The sequence below is a fragment of the Hyla sarda genome, chromosome 4 (genome assembly GCF_029499605.1).
Source record: "Hyla sarda isolate aHylSar1 chromosome 4, aHylSar1.hap1, whole genome shotgun sequence".
Taxonomy (NCBI): domain Eukaryota; kingdom Metazoa; phylum Chordata; class Amphibia; order Anura; family Hylidae; genus Hyla; species Hyla sarda.
In genome coordinates, this window is record NC_079192.1 from 65,377,596 (window position 1) to 65,401,633 (window position 24,038).

General features: G+C 43.8%; 1 protein-coding gene across 2 annotated transcripts in view; it reads left to right on the forward strand.

Moving 5' to 3' along the window:
- The window catches only part of NUDCD3 (NudC domain containing 3), a 28,354-nt gene extending 18,130 nt beyond the window's left edge, over window positions 1-10,224 (forward strand). For both annotated transcript variants that reach the window (XM_056571258.1, XM_056571257.1), the window contains exons 5-7: window positions 3,647-3,790; window positions 7,662-7,850; window positions 9,992-10,224. In XM_056571258.1, coding sequence (XP_056427233.1) covers window positions 3,647-3,790; window positions 7,662-7,850; window positions 9,992-10,102 — 444 coding nt within the window. In that variant the 3' untranslated portion in view covers window positions 10,103-10,224. The remainder of the gene's footprint in view (window positions 1-3,646; window positions 3,791-7,661; window positions 7,851-9,991) is intronic.
- The last annotated feature ends 13,814 nt before the right edge of the window (window positions 10,225-24,038 follow it).

The window sequence follows — 24,038 nt, forward strand, 5'->3', positions numbered from 1 at the left end:
AATTTACAGACATGATCACCAGCCTTTGTGCCAGGCTATTCAGTACATTGTCAGCTGAAGAACCTCACACATGGACTGGATGTTAAGGAAACATAGCCAAGTGCATTATAAGCCATTATTGACTTACATCTCTTCTGCCCAGCTTGGATTACTGTATGAGCAGTGTGGGTAATATAGTGGGACACAAAGGTGGCTTTCATTTTCATAGTCCACTGATTTCCTCAGCAAACTCAGCATGTATTAAATGTAGATTTCGCTGCAAATTTCCTGGGAATTTCGCCCCTTACTAAATTGAAAGGGGTGAAATCTTCAATAAAAATCCACTACAGAAGTGGACGTGTAAGATTTTAAAATCCGCACAGTATTTCCGTGCAGAAAATGTCTGCAGACTATGGACGAGGTTGTAAAATTCAGCTTGCCTTCTACCATGCTCTACTGTGATGCACGGCATTTCCACCCTACGTGTTGCAAGTTAATTTTGGATTAAAGCATACCTGTCATTTTAGGTGATGTTTCAGGATCAGCTGTCCTGGGTGTATATATATATGAGGAGCAGCACTATTTTTGGCCATAATATAACTTGTATTTTTCAGCAGGTTTCTGCTCTGCAGGTTTCATTTCTAATTTGCCGTTCTCCCAGAGCTGTTGGTGGGAAGAGCTTTCTCCTCCCCTCTTTTTAGATTTGTGTTGTTTGTCTTGCAGACACAGGAAAAAACTGAGCTGTTTTTAGAGATGATTTTAACAGCAGAAGGTGGGGGGGATGGATAGAGAAAAAGTTTGATTACAGGAGAAAGAAGCATTTTTGTCTAATAGGATATATTACAAAGTTTCGATTTCTTATATTCACTTTTACAATTGATCTTTGCAAAGTTTGTTCAAATGACACATATCCAGGTTTTTTAGTTACAATCAGTTCATACAAAGCCAGGATGGCATTAAAAACAAAACACGTTCTCATAGGGCTGGGCGGTATACCGAAATTTTTGTGCTGCCCGATATGAATTTTTCCCATACCACAATACCGGTTGGGCCCCTCCCCCTTGGGAATGAATGAATTATCAGCCCAGCGCTACACTGCCCCACATTGGGGAACTAATCATATGTGACCCGCCAGCGCTGTTCTACTCCCCCCCCCCCCCCCACCAAATCATGTGACCCGCCAGTGCTGTTCTGCTCCCCCCCACCAAATCTTGTGACCCGCCAGTGCTGTTCTGCTCCCCCCCCACCAAATCTTGTGACCCGCCAGTGCTGTTCTGCTCCCCCCCCCCACCAAATCATGTGACCCGCCAGTGCTGTTCTGCTCCCCCCACCAAATCTTGTGACCCACCAGTGCTGTTCTGCTTCCCCCCACCAAATCATGTTACCTGCCAGCGCTGTTCTGCTCCCCCCTCCCCCCCACCAAATCATGTTACCTGCCACAAAGGGCAGCAGTCAATATATGAGAGCGCCAGTTCTAGGAGTATAGTGCCCAGTTCTAGGAGTATAGTGCCCTCATAAGCGCTCTATTGGCACCATAGAATGGTTACCTACAACCGCCGCTCATATACTAGTAAATCACCTATACAGCAATCCCCTAACCAGTCTGCTCAATTAAAAAGACAAAAGAGTGGACGGCAGCTGCAGGGAAGTAAAATTCCTGCCGCTGCTGCTGTGAAGAGCCCGACGGATTAATGGGGCACGGCCCTTCTCTATTATCAGGTACTTCCTGCTCATAATGGGAGATTTATCAATACCTGTTTAGAGTAAAGGTTGCCCATAGCAACCAATCAGATCGCTTCTTTCATTTTTTAAAGGACTTGTTAAAAATGAAAGAAGCGATCTGATTGGTTGCTATGGGCAACTGCACCACTCTTCCTCTACACCGGTTTTGATGAATCTCCCCCATAGTCTCCATTGGTAGAAGTATTCTTAGAGACTCGTCGTACATGCAGCTCCCTAAAATAGAACCATAGGTTTGCCAAATAGAAACCTACGCTTTAACCCTTAGTTACCGTGCCGAAGGCATGCATTATGTAATCGACAGAAGGAAATGTGAGCCATTGGTTAAGACGGAGACGTTTTGATGAAGCGGAGTGTTTCTCTCCGCCATCTGTAGGTTACATATTCTTATGAGACTTGTCAGCAGGCTGAGCCGGAGAAGAAGCTTCTGTTTCTAATCTCCTGAACTTCATCATTTGCATGCACCAATATAGACTTGTAATAATGGGATATTTGTTTGGCGCACAGTTTGCGTTGGAAGTTAATCTGACCATTTGACTGCTGAGCACAGCTCCGACATATCCCTAGCCTTGTAAAAAAAAAAATATCACCCCAGCTTCCAATGCCTTTTAATGTACATTTTAGGACAGCGGTCTCCAAACTGTTTACCTCCAGCTGTTGCAAAACTACAACTCCCAGCATGCCCGGACAGCCGTTGGCTGTCCGGGCATGCTGGGAGTTATAGTTTTGCAACATCTGGAGGTCCGCAGGTTGAAGACCACTGCTCTAGCTGTTGCAAAACTACATCTCCCAGCATGCCCGGACATGCTGAGAGGTGTAGTTTTGCAACAGCTGGAGGTCCACACTTCGGAGACCACCACTTTAGGCGTTTTGAAGCTCTACATAACCAGTAACCTCTGATATATTGTGGTACTTTGCATTGGACAGGGTGATATGCCGCTTTATGGACCTTTTAGGCCAGCGGTCTCCAAACTGTGGACCTCCAGCTGTTGCAAAACAAACTCCCAGCATGTCGGGGCATGCTGGGAGTTCGTTTTGCAACCGCTGGAGGTCCACAGTTAGGAGACCACTGCTTTAGGCATTTTGAAGTTCTACATTATAAGGGATATGCCTTTTTATGGGCTTTTTAGCCTAGTAGTCTCCAAACTGTGAACCTCTAGCTCAGTGGTCTTCAACCTGCGGACCTCCAGATATTGCAAAACTACAACTCCCAGCATGCCCGGACAGCCGTTGGCTGGGAGTTGTAGTTTTGCAACATCTGGAGGTCCGCAGGTTGAAGACAACTGCTCTAGCTGTTGCAAAACTACATCTCCCAGCATGCCCGGACATGCTGGGAGTGGTAGTCTTGCAACAGCTGGAGGTCCACACTTCGGAGACCACCGCTTTAGGCATTTCGTAGCTCTACATAACCATTAAAGGGGTATTCCAGTAAAAAAAAACATTTTTTTCCATATCAACTGGCTCCAGAAAGTTAAACAGATTATTAAATTACTTGTATAAAAAAATCTTAATTCTTCCACTACTTATCCAGCTGCTGAAGTTGAGTTTTTCTTTTCTGTCTGACCACAGTTCTCTCTGCTGACACCTCTGTCTGTCTCAGAAACTGTCCAGAGTAGGAGCAAATCCCTATAGCAAACCTATCCTCCTCTGGACAGTTCCTGAGAGAGACACATACAGGTGTCAGCAGAGAGCACTGTGGTCAGACAGAAAATAACAACTCAACTTCATCAGCTGATAAGTACTGGAAGGATTAAGATTTTTTTAATAGAAGTAATTTAAAAAATCTGTTTAACTTTCTGGAGCCAGTTGATGTGAAATATTTTTTTTTTTCCACTGGAATACCCCTTTAACCTCTGATATATTACGATACTTTGCATTGGACAGGGCGATATTCCATCAACGCTTTTTCTTTGGTAAACTCTCCTAGGTGTCGGTGGACATGAGCAGCACGTGTATCCGAGTGGCGATGAGAGACGGTCAAGGCGAGCGCGTCCTGATGGATGGAAACTTCACTCACAAAATAAATGCAGAGTCCTCCCTGTGGAGCCTGGAACCTGGGAAATGCATTTCGGTAATAAGATAGATTGAGGCCTGGCAAGTGGCACGTAATGCTTTCCTGGAGGCAGGTTCGGCCCTTCAGAGTTGCACATTGTAGATCTGCTCTGATTATTGTGTTGTGCAGCTCTGCAGCATATTCAAGACCTGGATATGATTTGCCTATTTAATTCTTAGTACTAGTTGACCCTTCTAGGAAGAGAATTGCTCAAAAAAAGGACTTTTTAATAGTAAACGCCTTGTAATAGTAAGTGACTTGTCTCTGCTCTCTAAATAGAATTGTACAAATCCATAGGTGAGTAGTTAAAATAAAATAAGAAAACTAAAATAATTGCTCTGGGTTCACATTTGTAGTTGTATATTAGCAAAGAAGCTATGGTCTTCCAGTGAGTTGTCATGTGACCATATCATGTAGTATAAGTGTTGCGTAAATGGTAGATACAATAGCACAAAGCAAACATCCAGATTTGCATCCAAAGGGTTGTCCGAGCTAAAATAGTTTTATTTTTTTTAAACCTAGTCAGGGAGGGGGTGAGTTTAAAAAAAAAAAAAAAATGATATATACATAAAACAACGACAACAAAGACGTGGTCTCAAATGGCTGGAGGTGCTAAACCCCAAATGCAGTTGTGCATATATATTGGGGGAGCAGATCCTGCCCTTGTAGTCTGTTGCTAGGGGCGATCCCCAGCATAAAAATGCATATAATGGAGGATGCCTGCAGCGGACTACAAGTGCCACAATAGAATCCTACACCAGATAGACAGTGTGGATGTGTAACAATTAGAATAATACAAGAATTTAGGTGCACTGCTGTAGTAGATGTAAACAATGACATTGGCTATCCCTCAACACTGATGTTAAAATTGAGACATTAGCCAGTATATCCTTATATGAAGGACACACCAGAGCCCGCTCACCAATGCCAAGGCTTCTCAAGTGGCATGGGACCTTGAGGAACCTTGGCGCTGGTGTGCGGGCTCTGGTATGTCCTTCATATAAGGATTTACTGGCTAATGTCTCGATTTTAACATCAGTGTTGAGGGATAGCCAATGTCATTGTTTACATCCACCACAGCAGTGCACCTAAATTCCTGTATTTTATAAATTTTCTCGCTCCCGTGCTGCTATCGGCATGATGGAGCTCTGGTCCCCGCTGTCTGACGTCTACGGATTCGAAGACATGATGTCACACGCCCACTTATCAAATCTCCATTGGTTTCCTCCTTCAGCCACTGATTGGCTGAGCAGGTGTGGTACGTCATGTCCCCAAACACAGAGGTGACAAACAGCAGGGACTGGAGCTCTCTTGTACCATTAGTCAACCCTTTTAAGATCCTATATAGCAAGGCCCCGATACCCATTAGAAAAAATTTGTGGGACTAACTGACTGTCTAATGTGTATGGAGGCCTTCCAACTCTCCCCCCTAAGAGGATAACTGGAAAGAGAAGGATCGGGCATGTTGGATTTTAACTGCCCGATCCTTTTGGTCTTGAAGGGGGTTAAAGGGGTTATCCAGGATTCAAAAAAACATGCTTTCCTCCAAAACCAGCACCTCTCCTATGTTTAGGTTGTGTGTGATATTACAGTTTTGGTTCATTTACTTTAAAGGAATCCTAGATAACCCCTTCATGGCCTATTCACATACACAGTATCCTGCACATATTTGAGGCGCATGATTTGAAGCTGCAGATTTTATGCTTCAGATTTCATTGTAAACTTAAAGGGGTACTCCTGTGGAAAAGTTTTTTTTTTTTAAATCAACTGGTGCCAGAAAATTAAACAGATTTGTAAATCACTTCTATTAAAAAATCGTAATCCTTCCAGTACTTTTTATCGGCTATATACTAAAGAGAAATCCAAAAAAGAAATGCATTTCCTCTGATGTCCTGACCACAGTGCTCTCTGCTGACCTCTGCTGTCCATTTTAGGAACTGTCCAGAGCAGCATATGTTTGCTATGGGAATTTTCCTCTGCTCTGGACAGTTCCTAAAATGGACAGCAGAGGTCAGCAGAGAGCACTGTGGTCAGGACATCAGAGGAAATGCATTTCTTTTTTGGATTTCTCTTTAGTATACAGCTTCTAAAATGTACTGGAAGGAAAAGATTTTTTTTATAAAAGTGATTTACAAATCTGTTTAACTTTCTGGCACCAGTTGATTTGAAGAAAAAAAAAGTTTTCCACGGGAGTACCCCTTTAACCCCTTAAGGACGCAGGACGTAAATGTACGTCCTGGTGAGGTGGTACTTAACGCACCAGGACGTACATTTACGTCCTAAGCATAACCGCGGGCATCGGAGCGATGCCCGTGTCATGCGCGGCTGATCCCGGCTGCTGATCGCAGCCAGGGACCCGCCGGCAATGGCCGACGCCCGCGATCTCGCGGGCGTCCGCCATTAACCCCTCAGGTGCCGGGATCAATACAGATCCCGGCATCTGCGACAGTTCGCGATTAAAATGAACGATCGGATCGCCCGCAGCGCTGCTGCGGGGATCCGATCATTCATAACGCCGCACGGAGGTCCCCTCTCCTTCCTCCGTGCGGCTCCCGGCGTCTCCTGCTCTGGTCTGTGATCGAGCAGACCAGAGCAGGAGATGACCGATAATACTGATCTGTTCTATGTCCTATACATAGAACAGATCAGTATTAGCAATCATGGTATTGCTATGAATAGTCCCCTATGGGGACTATTCAAGTGTAAAAAAAAATGTAAAAAAATGTAAAAGTAAAAGTAAAAAAAAAGTGAAAAATCCCCTCCCCCAATAAAAAAGTAAAACGTCCGTTTTTTCCTATTTTACCCCCAAAAAGCGTAAAAAACATTTTTTATAGACATATTTGGTATCGCCGCGTGCGTAAATGTCCGAACTATTAAAATAAAATGTTAATGATCCCGTACGGTGAACGGCGTGAACGAAAAAAAATTTAAAGTCCAAAATTCCTACTTTTTTAATACATTTTATTAAAAAAAAAATTATTAAAAATGTATTAAAAGTTTTTTATATGCAAATGTGGTATCAAAAAAAAGTACAGATCATGGCGCAAAAAATGAGCCCCCATACCGCCGCTTATACGGAAAAATAAAAAAGTTATAAGTCATCAAAATAAAGGGATTATAAACGTACTAATTTGGTTAAAAAGTTTGTGATTTTTTTTAAGCGCAACAATAATATAAAAGTATATAATAATGGGTATCATTTTAATTGTATTGACCCTCAGAATAAAGAACACATGTCATTTTTACCAGAAATTGTACGGCGTGAAAACAAAACCTTCCAAAATTAGCAAAATTGCGTTTTTCGTTTTAATTTCCCCACAAAAATAGTTTTTTGGTTGCGCCATACATTTTATGACATAATGAGTGATGTCATTACAAAGGACAACTGGTCGCGCAAAAAACAAGCCCTCATACTAGTCTGTGGATGAAAATATAAAAGAGTTATGATTTTTAGAAGGCGAGGAGGAAAAAATGAAAACGTAAAAATTAAATTGTCTGAGTCCTTAAGGCCAAAATGGGCTGAGTCCTTAAGGGGTTAAGACTGAACATAGCTTCAAATCCTGTGCATCAAATATGCGCAGTATATTTGATGTGTGAATACACCCTAAAGCTGTTGCCAGAGCAGTCTGACAGCGTCTTACCACTTCTTTCTCCATTCAGAACACATGAACACCCGTGCGAGCTGATCATTCACGTGGTGGGGGAGCAGCCTCCAGCTGTTGCAAAACTACAACTCCCAGCATGCCCGGACAGCCAACGGCTGTCCGGGCATGCTGGGAGTTGTAGTTTTGCAACAGCTGGAGACACACAGGTTAAGAAACACTGTTCTAGAGGTATATATAAGAGAATTCCACTTTATAACATTTTTAACCCTTGGTTTCTCCCATAGATTAGCCTGAGTAAATGCGGGGAAGTCTGGTGGAACGCAGTTTTGGAAGGAGAGGAGAAAATTGACATTGACAAGATCAACAAGGAGCGCAGCATGGCAACGGTGGACGACGAAGAACACGCTGTACTGGACAGGCTGACTTTTGACTACCACCAGAAGCTGCAAGGGAAGCCACAGAGTCATGAGATGGTATGTGGTAGCTTTATGTCCTTCATCCTCCCTATAGTATCGGTTCATATGTCTTAGGGTATGTTCACACTATGGAGTGTGAACGGAATCTCCGCTCGCAGAATTCCGCGAGCGGAGATTCAGTCTGGTAGCAGACGGCGGCGGTAGGACCGTGCGGCACTGCGCGGTCACCATTGACGGCTATGCAGTACTCGCGGACTTCCGCGCAAAGAATGAACATGTTCTTTTTTTGCGCTGAACAATTTCAGCGGCGGAATTGTCCGCCGCTGAAATTCGGCAGTGTGAACGGGTCTCGCGGAGACCCATTCACACTAATGTTAAGTTCACACCGCGGAATCCCACTCGCGGAATTCCGCAGGAATTCTGTAGTGTGAACATACCCTTATAGTATGTGTCAGCCATGAAATACATGTCCCAAATATACTGTTTATCTGCATATACTTACACTGGACCCATGAAGGTTGCTTCCGGCTTTCTGATTGCTTGCTGCGGACAATACTGTCATGTTTTCTGGAACAAAAATGACTAATATATTATTATAATATTATTTATAGAATTTTGAAAAGAAATCTGGTTAGATATGTAGCAATACGAGAGCAGGGGTGTATTAGTTAATTGGGTATAACGGGCAACTCTGTTTATCCCCCTATTCACAGGATAAGGGATAAGTGTCTGATCATGGGGGTCCGACCACTGGGATGCACCATCTCCTGTATGCTGGCTGGCAATTCAACCATCCTCTGAACTCTTCAGCCCCCATTTTCCAAGACGAGTAGGAGTGACTGCCCACTGGGTCCTGTCTCAGCCAGTGATTGGTTGAGCAGGCCGTCACTCCTGCTCATCCCTGAGGGTGTCGCTGGAGCGCACTAAGCAAGGGTCAAGGGTGACTTGCAGGGCCCCATACAGGAGGTCACGCGACAGTCCCAGCGGTCGGACCCCCCTTGATCAGACACTCATCTCTTAACCTTCAGATGGGGATAAGTTGATTTTCCCTGGAAAACTCCTTTTAAAGGAATCTGTCATCAGTATCTGAAAAACCTGCATGTCACAATTCGTTGTGGCTTTGTATCCACATCTTAGTGTGGATTTAACCTATAGAAAATGTCATCCAAGTTTGCTGAATGTCAATTCTACTTAGCCAAGGGAATCTGTCATGATTGTCACCAGCACTTACCCATTGGTACAGTTGTGTATTGCAGGTGACGCTGATCATAATGATCCTTACCTATCCCTGATCCGTGGTCCTGTTCATCTGTTATGCTTCTTATTCGGGCAGTAGTCTTGGTGGATGCTGACCTCACTGCTGCTGCTTCTTTAAGTCTGCTCAGACAGGTCGAGTGAGGAAGCGGCAGCTGTGATGTCGTCATGCTCCTGGAGTACCGTCTGTGCACCAAGCCTGCCGCCCGAATGAGGAGGATAACGGACGAATGGGGCCATCAGGGATGAGTTAGTGTATTTATCATCAGTGTCACCCGTACTACACATCCGTACTTAACAGGTTAATGCAGGTGACAGTAATGAATGTTTCTCCTTAGCTAAGTAGATTTGTCATTCAGCAACCTGGGAGAGTTGGATGACAATTGTGACATGCAGATTTTGCACAGCTTGCTTAAAGGGCTACTCCGGCCCTAAGACATCTTATCCCCTATCCAAAGGATAGGGGATAAGATGTCTGCTCGCGGGGGTCCCGCCACGCCCCCTCCCATAGACTTGCATTGAGGGGGCGGGGTGTGATGTCACACGGGGGGGGGGGGCGCAGTCATGACGCCACGATACTCCGTCCCCGTGTTCGATAGGCATAAGACTTGGAGCCTCCAGCGCTTCCTGCAGTGCTCACAGGTGGGTGCTACATGCTAGATTGCGGGGGTCCCCAGTGGCGGGACCCCCCACGAGCAGACATCTTATCCCCTATCCTTTGGATAGAGGATAAGATGTCTTAGGGCCGGAGTACCACTTTAACGTATCATGTTGACGAGATGTTTAAAGTCTCCACCACTTGTATTTTACTGTAATCTTATCCTGGGTACAATCCATAGCGACTCCACAACATATGAATTTAGTCTATTAGGCTTTCCTAGGATCAGATATTTCATATTGCTGTCTCTGTAGTATTGTCATCACATTTTCTTGTTCCCTTACAGAAAGTCCATGATATGCTGAAAAAAGGCTGGGATGCTGAAGGCTCACCGTTCAAGGGGCAGGCATTTGATCCTTCCTTGTTCAACATCTCCCCAGGTGCCGTGCAGTTCTGACACAGGAGCAAGCACTCGTCTGTCCCTCCTGCAGTCCAAGTTTACTGGGCCACCCCTGAGTGACCAAAGCCTTCTTATTTCATGACAGTACACATCCACTTATAACAGTGTATTTAAATGCTTATTTATATTCTGTTTGTAATCCGGCGATGGCCGGAGACTGGAGTTTCTATTGTAAGTTCTGTTCATTTCTGTTCTGTAAGCGGAACTGGTGCATTTATTCTCTCCATGTTTTCCTTTCTTACCGGTAAGACAGAGAGGTGAACATATATTTGTAGTACTTTGCAGCTGGAAGTTCATCATTATACATACACTGCGAGTATCCCTCCACCCTCATTCTAGAATTGAGCTCTAAACACCTTTTAATATATATACTGCAATGGAAAGTAAAGACCCATGACAGTCTGTCAGATGCCCGCTGTTTTCCCTTGCAACTTAAAGGGGTACTCCCACCCTAGACATCTTATCCCCTATCCAAAGGATAGTGGATAAGGTTAGAGATGAGCGAACTTACAGTAAATTCGATTCGTCACGAACTTCTCGGCTCGGCAGTTGATGACTTTTCCTGCATAAATTAGTTCAGCCTTCAGGTGCTCCCGTGGGCTGGAAAAGGTGGATACAGTCCTAGGAGACTCTTTCCTAGGACTGTATCCACCTTTTCCAGACCACCGGAGCACCTGAAGGCTGAACTAATTTACGCAGGAAAAGTCATCAACTGCCGAGCCGAGAAGTTCGTGACGAATCGAATTTACTGTAAGTTCGCTCGTCTCTAGATAAGATGTCTGAACGCGGGGGCCCACCGGTGGGAACCCCCGCATTATTGCATGCGGCACCCACCTGTTTTTTCACCGGAACCGCTGGAGGGTCTGAGTCGCGACTACGGGAACGGAAGTCCGTGACGTCAGGTCTCCGCCCCCGTGTGACGCGACGCCCGTCCCCTCAATGCAAGTCTATGGGAGGGGGCGTTACGCCCCCTCCCATAGACTTGCATTGAGGGGACGGGTGTGATGTCAAACGGGACACGGTCCTGACATCACAGACTTCCATTCCCGTAGTCGCGGCTCAGACCCTCCAGCGGTTCCGGGGAAAAAACAGGTGGGTGCCGCATGCAATAATGCAGGGGTTCCCAGCGGCGGGACCCCCGCGATCAGACATCTTATCCACTATCCTTTGGATAGGGGGATAAGATGTCTAGGGCCAGAGTACCCCTTTAAGAAGACTGACGGCCCAGTCATTAGACGCTTGTTCGACGGATCTTACTGCAGATTTGCTCAACCCAAGCTGTTTTGGTTGTGAGGGTACAGTATTAAATTACCATTGAGCAGTAGCAGTGAACTATGGTGGACAAACAATGTGATACAATCCTGCTCTACATTTCTTGATCAATAACATAATCTAGGCTTCTCCTAGGGAAGATCGTATCGGTAATGCAATTGTGCTACCTCAATCCACCATGTAGCTTACACAGAACTTCAGTTTTAATCTTACTTAATTTTGGTCTAATAAACCTATGTGATCCCTGGCTACCAGACTCTCAATCCCAATATGGGTCTGAAGACCAGGACTACCTCTGGGCTAACATGATTTTCAAATTGAATCACAATCCTTTATTAGGGTACGATCGCACAGGTGGATTTTGGGGCAGATTTTGCTACTGACTATTGCAGATTTGCTGCGGCACATTAAAGGGGTTATCCAGGAAAAAAAAATTTTTTTTATATCAACTGGCTCCAGAAAGTTAAAACAGATTTGTAAATTACTTCTAAATAATCTTAATCCTTTCAGTACTTATGAGCTTCTGAAGTTAAGGTTGTTCTTTTCTGTCTAAGTCCTCTCTGATGACACGTGTCTCGGGAACCGCCCAGTTTAGAAGCAAATCCCTGTAGCAAACCTCTTCTAAACTGGGCGGTTCCTGAGACACGTGTCATCAGAGAGACCTTAGACAGAAAAGAACAACCTTAACTTCAGAAGCTCATAAGTACTGAAAGGATTAAGATTTTTTTTAATAGAAGTAATTTATAAATCTGTTTAACTTTCTGGAGCCAGTTGAGATATATATATAAAAAAAAGTTTTTTCCTGGATAACCCCTTTAATGTCAATGGGTAGCAAAATCCGGTGAAATATCTTCAAATCCACATCGGATCCGTTGTGTGTGAATTTACCCTAAATCAACATATGAGAAGATTTCCGCCATTTGAGTTAGTAAATAGAAAAAAACAAATAAAACCATAACCCTGAGTCTCTAAAACATAACAAAATATGCCTTATACCACATAAACCAGTTTTTTGTTTTTGGCGCAAATTAATTCAAAATTCTGGTGTGGCTGCAATAGTTTATCTGCATCGGTTCCTTTAAAGGGGTACTCTGCCCCTAAACATCTTATCCCCTATCCAAAGGAAGATGTTTAGGGGCGGAGTACCCCCTTTATGAGAAAGAAATATGCCAGAATTTGCTGCACTGCATGATATGTCAAGGGGTTCGCATCCTCCAATGGGTTTTTTTTTTTTTTTTTTTTACTGGGATGGCGGAAATGATTTTATATATTGATTAATAAAGGATTATAAATGCTTTAATTTGCACGAAGCCTTGATCAGTCCGTGAAGGATTAGGCCATGTTCACATTAAATATTTGGTTAGTATTTTTTAGCAAAAACTACTGACCGAAATACTATGTGTAAACCCAGCCTTTAAAAATAACAAGGGACAATGCAAGTGTAAATCAAATAACATTTCCCTTCACTTTCTCAGCACATGGGTAAATCACTGGAGTTCTTTTTATGTTGTATATAAAACCGTTTACAACCCATTTTGCCTGATGTTGTTTGTTTATATAGGTGTAAGATGTAACAGCGTCACAATTGTGACTTATGTAAATCACTAGTGCAGTCAATCCTCTAGCCAACCTTGAAATAGAAAGGAAAATAAGAGTTGACGTTTTAAAGGGGTTATCCACCATAAGGTGATTTTAGTACTTACCTTCCAGGCAGTAATGGACATGCTTAGGAAGGATCTGTGCTTGTCTTGGGGCTAAATGGCTATGTTGTGGGCTATCTTTTTGTGAACTGGCTATTTCCTGTTGGAGTTCATTCTACAAATCCCATGATTTCTTATTTGTAAGTGTGAGGTCACTTTTCTTCTTCCCCCACATCAGCCACCCCACCCATTAAAACACACCTGTGTTCCCTTCAATGCAATAGACCAGTGTTTTCTGACCAGGGTGCCTCCAGCTGTTGCAAAAATAGAATTCTTGCAGAAGGATCTCCCTCACACCCAGATGCCGCTCCACCCATGGAAGCAAAGACAGGCTCCCTCTGAACACCTGACTAGTGATGTCATGTCTCGGCCCCACTACAACCTGGGAAAACCTGAGACCACAGTCATTTTGGATGCTGTTAAAAATAAACATTGTAGCATAGTCAAATAAAAATAAAAAAAATCTGGAAATACCCCTTTAAATGGTTAAATGTTTTTTGCATAAATCAGTAGTAGATAGTAAAAAATCTGCCCAAATACGTCCTGAGAGGCAAGATGAGCAGATCACTGAAAGATCAGTTTCCATGCTTGCCTATACAAGTCTATGAAGTGAGGAGGAAGGTAGCTGGAAAGAGAGCAGAAAGACTACAGGAGCTCAACACATTGCTTGAACTGAAACATTACTTGATCTGAAACACTACTCAGTACTGCTTTATAATGTCTTCCATATTGCTGCCACTTCTCATTAAAACAAATGTTTACTATTGCACTCCTTATGATAAAAGTGAAGTTTTCTATGTTTTATTTCATCTTAAAAAAGCTCAAGAGCACATTTTCCCCCATCGTATATACAGACTTAGGACCGAAGCCCAAACACAGGAAGTGCAGCCTGGAGTGCTGAGGGGGGTCCAACCAACAGCATATGGCAGTTAAGTGTGAGAGGAGCTATGATTGGATGAGGCTGGACACCCCCCCCCCCCTCAGCACTCCAGGCTGCACTTTGTGGTTGGACTTCGGTCCTAAGTCTGTGTATAAGATGGGGAAAAATGTGCTCTTGAGCTTTTTTTAAAATCAAATAAAAAATAGAAAACTACATTTATTTTTTTAAACAAAGTATATTAGAAATATTTTTTATTTACCATAAGGAGTGCAATAGCAAAAATTTGTGTTAATGAGAGTGACCCTTTAAAGGCCATGCTATAGAGATAGGGGGACATGATTATCTCTTCTGCACATGTGAAGTATATGGGAGACCTCAGGGGCTAGTCTACACTCACTAAGGGACAACTTATAATTAGAGACAGAGGGGGAGATTTATCAAAACATCTGCAGAGGAAAAGTTGCCCATAGCAACCAATCAGATCACTTCTTTCATTTTGCAGAGGCCTTGTTAAAAATGAAACAAGCAATCTGATTGGTTGCTATGGGCAACTGGGCAACTTTTCCTCTGCACAGGTTTTGATAAATCTCCCCAAGAGTTCGCAGAGGGAAAACTTGTGAAAGTCCCATATACAATAAGTGTAATGGCCAGAAAGAGTGTTACCCCTCATGTACACCCACATGTCAGCTTATCCAGAAAAGTCACCAAAAACAAACCCACTACGCTTTCATCATATAGAATGGATTTCCATTGGTGTGCATATTTTGTGCTACTTAGGGGGAGATTCATCAAAACCTGTGCAGAGGAAGAGTGGTGCAGTTGCCCATAGCAACCAATCAGATTGCATCTTTCATTTTCCACAGGCCTCTTTAGAGGCCTGTGGAAAATGAAAGAAGCAATCTGATTGGTTGCTATGGGCAACTGCACCACTCTTCCTCTGCACAGGTTTTGATAAATCTCCCCCTTAGTGCATTTCACTTGTGCCACTTTGCAGGCACTGGCTAAAAACTTTCAAAAGTTTTGAAATAAAAGAGAAAAAATATATATATATTTTTTTACATTTACAGCATTTACCATGTGGTTTCATTAATGTTATATTTTAAGAGCTTGAACATTCCACACATGGTGATACCAGATATTTTTATTTTTGTTTACTTTACATTATTTGAAAAAAATGGGAAAGGGATTTTAACATTTTTGGGGAGTGGCTTATGCACATTTATTAACACTTTTTTTTTTCTATTATTTTATTCACTATTTTTATTACATACAATCTTTTGATTGCAAACTTTGTTCAATGCTGTGGTATTGCACAGCATTGATCAGTGTTTTCTGCGCTCTGCTGCTCTAGCCTGCAAAATGACAACTGAAAACCGGATAACATAGAAACGTGTCGGCAGATAAGAACCATTTGTCCCATCTAGTCTGCCCAATATCCTGAAACCATGAATAGTCCCTGTCCCTTTCTTATATGAAGGATAGCCTTATACCTATCCCTATCTTATATGAAGGATAGTCTTATGCCTATCTCTATCTTTTATGAAGGATAGCCTTATACCTATCTATCTTATATGAAGGATAGCCTTATGCCTATCCCTATCTTATATGAAGGATAGCCTTATGCCTATCCCTATCTTATATGAAGGATAGCCTTATCCCTATCTCTATCTTATATGAAGGATAGCCTTATACCTATCCCTATCTTATATGAAGGATAGCCTTATGCATGTCTCTATCTTATATGAAGGATAGCCTTATGCCTATCCCTATCTTATATGAAGGATAGTCTTATGCCTATCTCTCTTATATGAAGGATAGCCTTATGCATGTCTCTATCTTATATGAAGGATAGCCTTATGCCTATCCCTATCTTATATGAAGGATAGCCTTATGCCTATCCCTATCTTATATGAAGGATAGTCTTATGCCTATCTCTCTTATATGAAGGATAGCCTTATGCATGTCTCTATCTTATATGAAGGATAGCCTTATGCCTATCCCTATCTTATATGAAGGATAGCCTTATGCATGTCTCTATCTTATATGAAGGATAGCCTTATGCCTATCCCTATCTTATATGAAGGATAGTCTTATGCCTATCTCTCTTATATGAAGGATAGCCTTATACCTATCCCTATCTTATATGAAGGATAGCATTATACCTATCTCTATCTTATATGAAGGATAGCCTTATACCTATCCCTATCTTATATGAAGGATAGCCTTATGCCTATCCCTATCTTATATGAAGGATAGCCTTATGCATGTCTCTATCTTATATGAAGGATAGCCTTATGCCTATCCCTATCTTATATGAAGGATAGTCTTATGCCTATCTCTCTTATATGAAGGATAGCCTTATACCTATCCCTATCTTATATGAAGGATAGCATTATACCTATCTCTATCTTATATGAAGGATAGCCCTATACCTATCCCTATCTTATATGAAGGATAGCCTTATGCCTATCCCTTTCTTATATGAAGGATATCCTTATGCCTATCCCTATCTTATATGAAGGATAGCCTTATGCCTATCCCTATCTTATATGAAGGATAGCCTTATGCCTATCCCTATCTTATAGGAAGGATAGCCTTATGCCTATCTCTATCTTATATGAAGGATAGTATTATGCCTATCTTATATGATGGATAGCCTTATACCTATCTCTATCTTATATAAAGGATAGCCTTATTCCTATCCCTATCTTATAGGAAGGATAGCCTTATGCCTATCTCTATCTTATATGAAGGATAGTATTATGCCTATCCCTATCTTATATAAAGGCTAGCCTTATGTCTATCTCTATCTTATATAAAGGATAGCCTTATGCCTATCCCTATCTTATATGAAGGATAGCCTTATGCCTATCCCTATCTTATAGGAAGGATAGCCTTATGCCTATCTCTATCTTATATGAAGGATAGTATTATGCCTATCCCTATCTTATATAAAGGATAGCCTTATGCCTATCTCTATCTTATATGAAGGATAGCCTTATGCCTATCCCTATCTTATATGAAGGATAGCCTTATGCCTATCCCTATCGTATATAAAAGATAGCCTTATGCCTATCTCTATCTTATATAAAGGGTAGCCTTATGACTGTCCTATGCATGCCTAAACCCCTTCACTGTATTAGCAGCTAGCACTTCTGCTGGATTGCAGCCTTTTCTCACCAGTTTGGAAGCATGCTCAGCTTCTGTGCTCTCTTTAAATTCTGTAACAGTGACAGGGCATAGATGTATGCCCTGCGTACTTAAAGGGGTACTCTGCCCCTAGACATCTTATTCCCTATCCAAAGGACAGGGGATAAGATATCTGATCGTGGGTGTCCCCAGCCGCATTCGTTTAGAGCAGGGGTCTCAAACTGGTGGCCCACCAGATGTTGCAAAACTTCAACTCCCTTCAACTGCTGCAGCTAACTGCTGTCGGGAACGCTGGGAGTTGAAGTTTTGCAACATTTGGGGGGCCACCAGTTGGAGACCCCTGGTTTAGAGTGTCGGATGGAGCACCGGAGGCTCGTAATATCACGGCATGCCCTGTGCGTGACATCATGGCCACGCCCCTTAATGCAAGTCTATGGGATAGGGGCGTGGCTGTGATGTCAAGAGCAGGGAGTGACACTAGCCTCCGCCCCACATCGCCAGTCATCCGGCACATAGCAAAGTTCGCTCCGTGCACTGGATGTCTGGGGTGCCGCAGCCGAGATTGCGGGGGTCCCCAGCAGCAGGACCCCACGATCAGACATCTTATCCCCTATCCTTTAGATAGGGGATAAGATGTCTAGGGGCGGAGTAACCCTTTAAGGTGTTAATGTAACAAGTGTGTACAGGTTAAAATTTTAAATAAAAAAATTTGACATGAGTTCTGGTCATGAATATTCATCTCCGCTTCCACTGAAGTGAATGAAATAAGATCCTACACAATATTAGGCAGGTGGCTTTAACATTATGGCTGATCAGTGTATATAATGCTGAGGAGATGTTCAGGCACAAGCAGGAAATTTCTGTATTATTGGGGACTTGGCGCCTGTAGTATTAGAGTAAATACCATAGTGCAGTGGTCTCCAACCTGCGGACCTCCAGATGTTGCAAAACTACAACTCCCAGCATGCCCGGACAGCCAACGGCTGTCCGGGCATGCTGGGAATTGTAGTTTTGCAACATCTGGAGGTCCGCAGGTTGAAGACCACTGCCATAGTGCATTACAGAATGTACTATAGAACCGGAGACCTTCTAGGTGCGGAACTAAAAATAGAAATTCATGAGAGAAGTTTTCTACTATCCCGATGCTGCATCTATATACAATGTAAAGTTAGTCAAGCGCTGACAAGGCTTATACTTTATTTTAGTAATATCATTGTAATGTACCAATGAACCTTTAGGGCTATGGTGGATACATTGTACCCATATTACTGTATTACAGATTTCAGTCTCATAGTAATGTTTTGTGCTTACTATTAAATTTGTTAAAAGGGTGAAAAAAAGCGAAAGCGTATCTCCGATTACGCTCTGGCGGCAGAATGTTTGTTCAGATCTCCCGCAACTTTAAACAGATATTCTGCCGCCAGAGCGTGATCAGAGTTACACTTTTTTGCCAGGATAGTCAGTATCCTGGGAATGGAAGTACAGAAGTGAAAAACATGACTACAGCTCGGCTGCTATTCGCCCTTCAGCATGCTAGTCCACCTTTGTACTAAGCCTGTAAGGCAGACCGGTTTCTATGGAAACAGCCTATTATATTGAGTTGTCAGGCAGCAGGTCCCTAGCAACCGGTCTGTTTCATATTTCTCAGATATGTGTATCAGAGCTAAAACAACATTAAAGAGGTACTCCGCCCCTAGACATCTTATCCCGTATCCAAAGGATAGTGGATAAGATGTCTGATCTCGGGGGTCCTTTGCGATTTCCTTGCTGCACCCGGCGTTCGTTTAGAGTGTCGGGTGCAGCACCGGAGGCTTGTGACGTCATAGATTTGCATTGAGGGGGCATGGCCGTGGGTTTGACCGTGATGTCACGAGCCTCTGCCCCACATCGCCAGTCATCAGGCACAGAGCCAGGTTTGCTCCGTGCACCGGATGTCTGGGGTGCCACAACTGAGATCGCGGTAGTCCACAGCGACGGGACCCCCGCAATCAGACATCATATCCCCTTTCCTTTGGATAAGGGATAAGATGTCTAGGGGCAGAGTACCCCTTTAAGGCTATGTTCGCATGAACAGGTTCATTCTTTCTGCGGACAAGGAAAACAGAATTTTCCTGCTGGAAACATCTGCCATGGAAATTCCACCGTGTGCGCAGCGCAGAAGAATCCTATTGGATTCAACGGGACACTGCTGTTCCGGAATCTCCATGCAGAAATCCAATGCGGAATCCTGCATGGAAATTCCAATGTGTGGACATGACCTGAGATGTGAATAAAAGAAGATGAAGACACTCGCCAAATCTGATGTTCGGAAACTTTAATTCATCGCGCACAAAGGTAAAAGCAGCAGGATCGGGTTAGGACGCCAACTGGGAGCTGTAGTAACAAGACTCTTTCACACCATCCAGTGTTTCTTCAGACTACAAACAGGGGAGGTACAAATCTCGTTCCTCACGTGATCCAGGTGACGGGGAGGTACCATACAAGTATTCTTGGATCAGATATACCATAGTGAAAGGAACAAAACACAATAATAAAACAATGCTAAAACCATATATGCAACCATTAGATAAACATACTTAGATCTCGTCTATCGTTCAGACCTGCATTCCCCAAGGCAATCGTTTCCGAGATCCATCGTGCCTCTTTTTGCAGCAACCACTTGCGCATCTCTATGCCTTCTTTTGGGTGCACTCTTTCAATGCCAAAAAATCTGATTGCCGCTATGTGCTTCTTATACATGCGCGATCAACCTGGGTGCCCCTTTTCCTGTTCTCAGAGAATAAATGGTGTATGTTATGCACAAGTAGGGGTTGTGGGCATGGAATAACATTAAACCATGTAGCTAAAAATTAACAATTTTATTTAATCCTCGTAAAAAACCCAATGACAATAGTATAATTAGTATCAATACATAAGAAAAAAAGGGCTCTCCTATGATGAACAACCGTATATCCCAACGCGTTTCCCCGTGTATCTTGTGATATACAACGGTTCATCAGGGGATGACAACAACAGTATACAAATATATACCTAATAGGCACCGAGATATGGAGGAACAATATATATAAATAGCGTGCAACACATGGACAAAAGCACAGCTCAATGTACAATAGATGAAAGGACATTTAGAACTATACATAACATATGTTATAATACATAACAGCAGGCATAAATACAATACAAAGCACGTGAATGCAGATAGGAGATAGCAAGGCTTATTTGTGGCTTCATTTGAATATCCTCCGACTGATGTAACAACCTCTAGGTAGCAGAGAACGAGATCACTGATAAAGTGAGGACCCTACGATAAGGGCTCCTCCACAGAGAAGGGGAAATAGGCTTAGTAAATGGCCCCCTGGAATAAAGACCTGAAAATAGTTGCTTCCTTACTATAGATAACTCCAGACCACAATTGTCCAATCGCCAGGATCTTGTTTGACCCTCCAGATTATTAGATAAAGAGTTCAGATAATAGTGCCACCTAGATAAAGAAACCTCTATGATGTCCACATAACCACAGTATAGTCCAAAAAATGTCCAGCCATTATCCATGTGTAGTTACCCCATATCAAAATGCCGTAGGCATGATACGTCCGTCTGCGACTGACGATCCATGTCGCAGATCTGTGGGCATGGGCACACCAATGGCCTGTATGTTGGCAAATATTTAAGTGGCCCTTTTTGAGAGAAATTTTGTCCACACCGATAAAATCCCTTACCTACGACACATCTATAAATATTTGAAGTTTGTAGATGATATGTATATTACATGGACAGGCACAGAAGAAGCATTTGGGGATTTTGTCATTTACTTGAACGAAGTAAATAACATCAATCTGAAGTTTACATCAGTGATTGTCAGAATTCTTAGATGTACAACTGACTAAGACGGAGAAGCAGGTTGGAATAGCAGGGTATAAAAAGAGTACAGCAGGAAACGCTTTATTACATTTCAACAGTTATCACTAGAGATGAGCGAACTTACAGTAAATTCGATTCGTCACGAACTTCTCGGCTCGGCAGTTGATGGCTTATCCTGCATAAATTAGTTCAGCTTTCAGGTGCTCCGGTGGGCTGGAAAAGGTGGATACAGTCCTAGGAGACTCTTTCCTAGGACTGTATCCACCTTTTCCAGCCCACCGGAGCACCGGAAAGCTGAACTAATTTACGCAGTATAAGTCATCAACTGCCGAACCGAGAAGTCCGTGACGAATCGAATTTACTGTAAGTTCGCTCATCTCTAGTTATCACCCCACACATATGAAAACTTCCATCCCTTATAGTCAATTTTTACGGTTGCGTTGTATCAACAAAAGTGAGGAAAGACCTATACAAAAGACTAGAGAGTAGAGGGTATCCCCCTAACATCCTAGACAAGGCCCTGACTAAGGCAAAATCTAAAAATCATCCCTCCCTACTCATTAGAAAATGTACACAAAATATTCCTACCATCAAAAACGAACGGTTTGCTTTCACATTCCGTTTCAGTCCTGTGGCAAAACAAATAAGTGAAAGAATAAATAAACGATACAGATGTATGTCACTTCGGTACCCAGCGACCACTCATATCCTTCAAGAAATGTCACAGATAGGAGACACCTTAGTGAACAACAAGTTCTCCGAAAATGCCGCAAAATCGAACTGGTTAGAAAAAACATCACTTAATGGAAGTTATAAATGTGGATTTTATATCGGCTACACCACTAGAGCACTAAATACCTGGTGCAGAGAGCACATTTATTCTCTGGGAACAGGAAAAGGGACACTTAGGTTGATCGCGCATGTACAAGAGGCACATAGCGGTGATCAAAAATGCCTCAGATTTTTTGGCATTGAAAGAGTGCACCCAAAAGAAGGCATAGAGAAGCGCAAGTGGTTGGTGCAAAAAGAGGCACGATGGATCTCGGAAACGAATGCCTTGGGGAATACAGGTCTGAACGATAGACGAGATCTAAGTATGTTTATCTAATGGTTGCATATATGGTTTTAGCATTGTTTTATTATTGTGTTTTGTTCCTTTCACTATGGTATACCTGATTCAAGAATACTTGTATGGTACCTCCCCGTCACCTGGATCACGTGAGGAACAAGATTTGTACCTCCCCTGTTTGTAGTCTGAAGAAACACCGGATGGTGTGAAAGAGTCTTGTTACTACAGCTCCCAGTTGGCGTCCTAACCCGATCCTGATGCTTTTACCTTTGTGCACAATGAATTAAAGGGGTATTCCGGCCCTAAGACATCTTATCCCCTATCCAAAGGACAGAGGATAAGATGTCTGTTCGCGGGGGTCGCGCCGCTGGGGACCTCCCGCAATCTTTCACCTACCTTTGTGAGCTCTCTGCAGTGCTGGAGGCTCCCAATGTGAAGCGTTACCACCATGGTGCCAGAGTATCGTGAAGTAACTACTCCGCCCATGTGGGACATCACGCCCCGCCCCCTCAATGCAAGTCTGTGGGGGAGGGGCCCCCTCCCATAGACTTGCATTGAGGGGGCGGGGTGTGACGTCATACGGGGCGGAGTCGTAACGTCACGATACTTCGGCCCCGTGGTCGTAACGCTCCACACTCGGAGCCTCCAGCGGAAGGTTGCGGAATGAAAGATTGCGGGGGTCCTTAGCGGCGGGCCCCCCGCGATCAGACATCTTATCCCCTATGCTTTTGGTTAGGGGATAAGATGTTATAGGGCCAGGGTACCCCTTTAAAGTTTCCAAGCATCAGAAGTGTTGAGTGTCTTCATCTTCTTTTATTCACCATTTGGATATTGCAAACTGCATTTCTGAAAGAGCACCCCACGGATGCAAACTCCTCTGTATGCATTGCCTATAAATCCACTTTGCACTAGTGCATGTGTCAGAAGGAAGGTTGTGCCGGCACCCCTCTCTCTATACTCGTTTGTATGACCTAAGATGAGTGTGGGCTGTTGTAGCAGAGTCCCATTATTTTCAGTGTGATTCTGTGGCACCTTGTACATGGCAAAATTCAGATTCCGAAAGAATGGAGATGTCAATTCTTTCTGCGGGTTTTGCTTGGAAATGTATTGCAGTCTATGAAGACGGCGCATTTCCGAGTGGTCCTAGCGCTGGCATGTTCTTCTGGCGCCTGCTGTCTGCGGAATGTCCAGAAGGACATTCTGCGAAAATTACGCAGTCTGAACATAGTCTTATCAGAAAACACAGAAACAGACAACTCCAGAATGACACAATAGAGAGCAGTAAGCATGCAACGCAACCTCTCCACCTCATCATTGTTACGCCAAGCGCTCCGGGTTCCCGCTCCTCCCCGGAGCGCTCGCAGCGTTCTCTCATTCGCAGTGCCCCGGTCAGACCTGCTGACCGGGTGCGCTGCGATATTACTCCCAGCCGGGATGCGATTCGCGATGCGGGACGCGCCCGCTCGCGATGCGCATCTCGGCTCCCGTACCCGACCCGTTCCCCGTCTGTGTTGTCCCGGCGCGCGCGGCCCCGCTCCTTAGGGCGCGCGCGCGCCGGGTCACTGCCATTTAAAGGGCCGCTGCGCCACTGATTGGCGCAGCAGGCCTAATCAGTATTCACCTGTGCACTCCCTACTTATACCTCACTTCCCCTGCACTCCCTCGCCGGATCTTGTTGCCATTGTGCCAGTGAAAGCGTTCCCTTGTGTGTTCCTAGCCTGTGTTCCAGACCTCCTGCTGTTGCCCCTGACTACGATCCTTGCTGCCTGCCCTGACCTTCTGCTACGTCCGACCTTGCTCTTGTCTACTCCCTTGTACCGCGCCTATCTTCAGCAGTCAGAGAGGTTGAGCCGTTGCTGGTGGATACGACCTGGTTGCTACCGCCGTTGCAAGACCATCCCGCTTTGCGGCGGGCTCTGGTGAATACCAGTAGCAACTTAGAACCGGTCCACCAGCACGGTCCACGCCAATCCCTCTCTGGCACAGAGGATCCACCTCCTG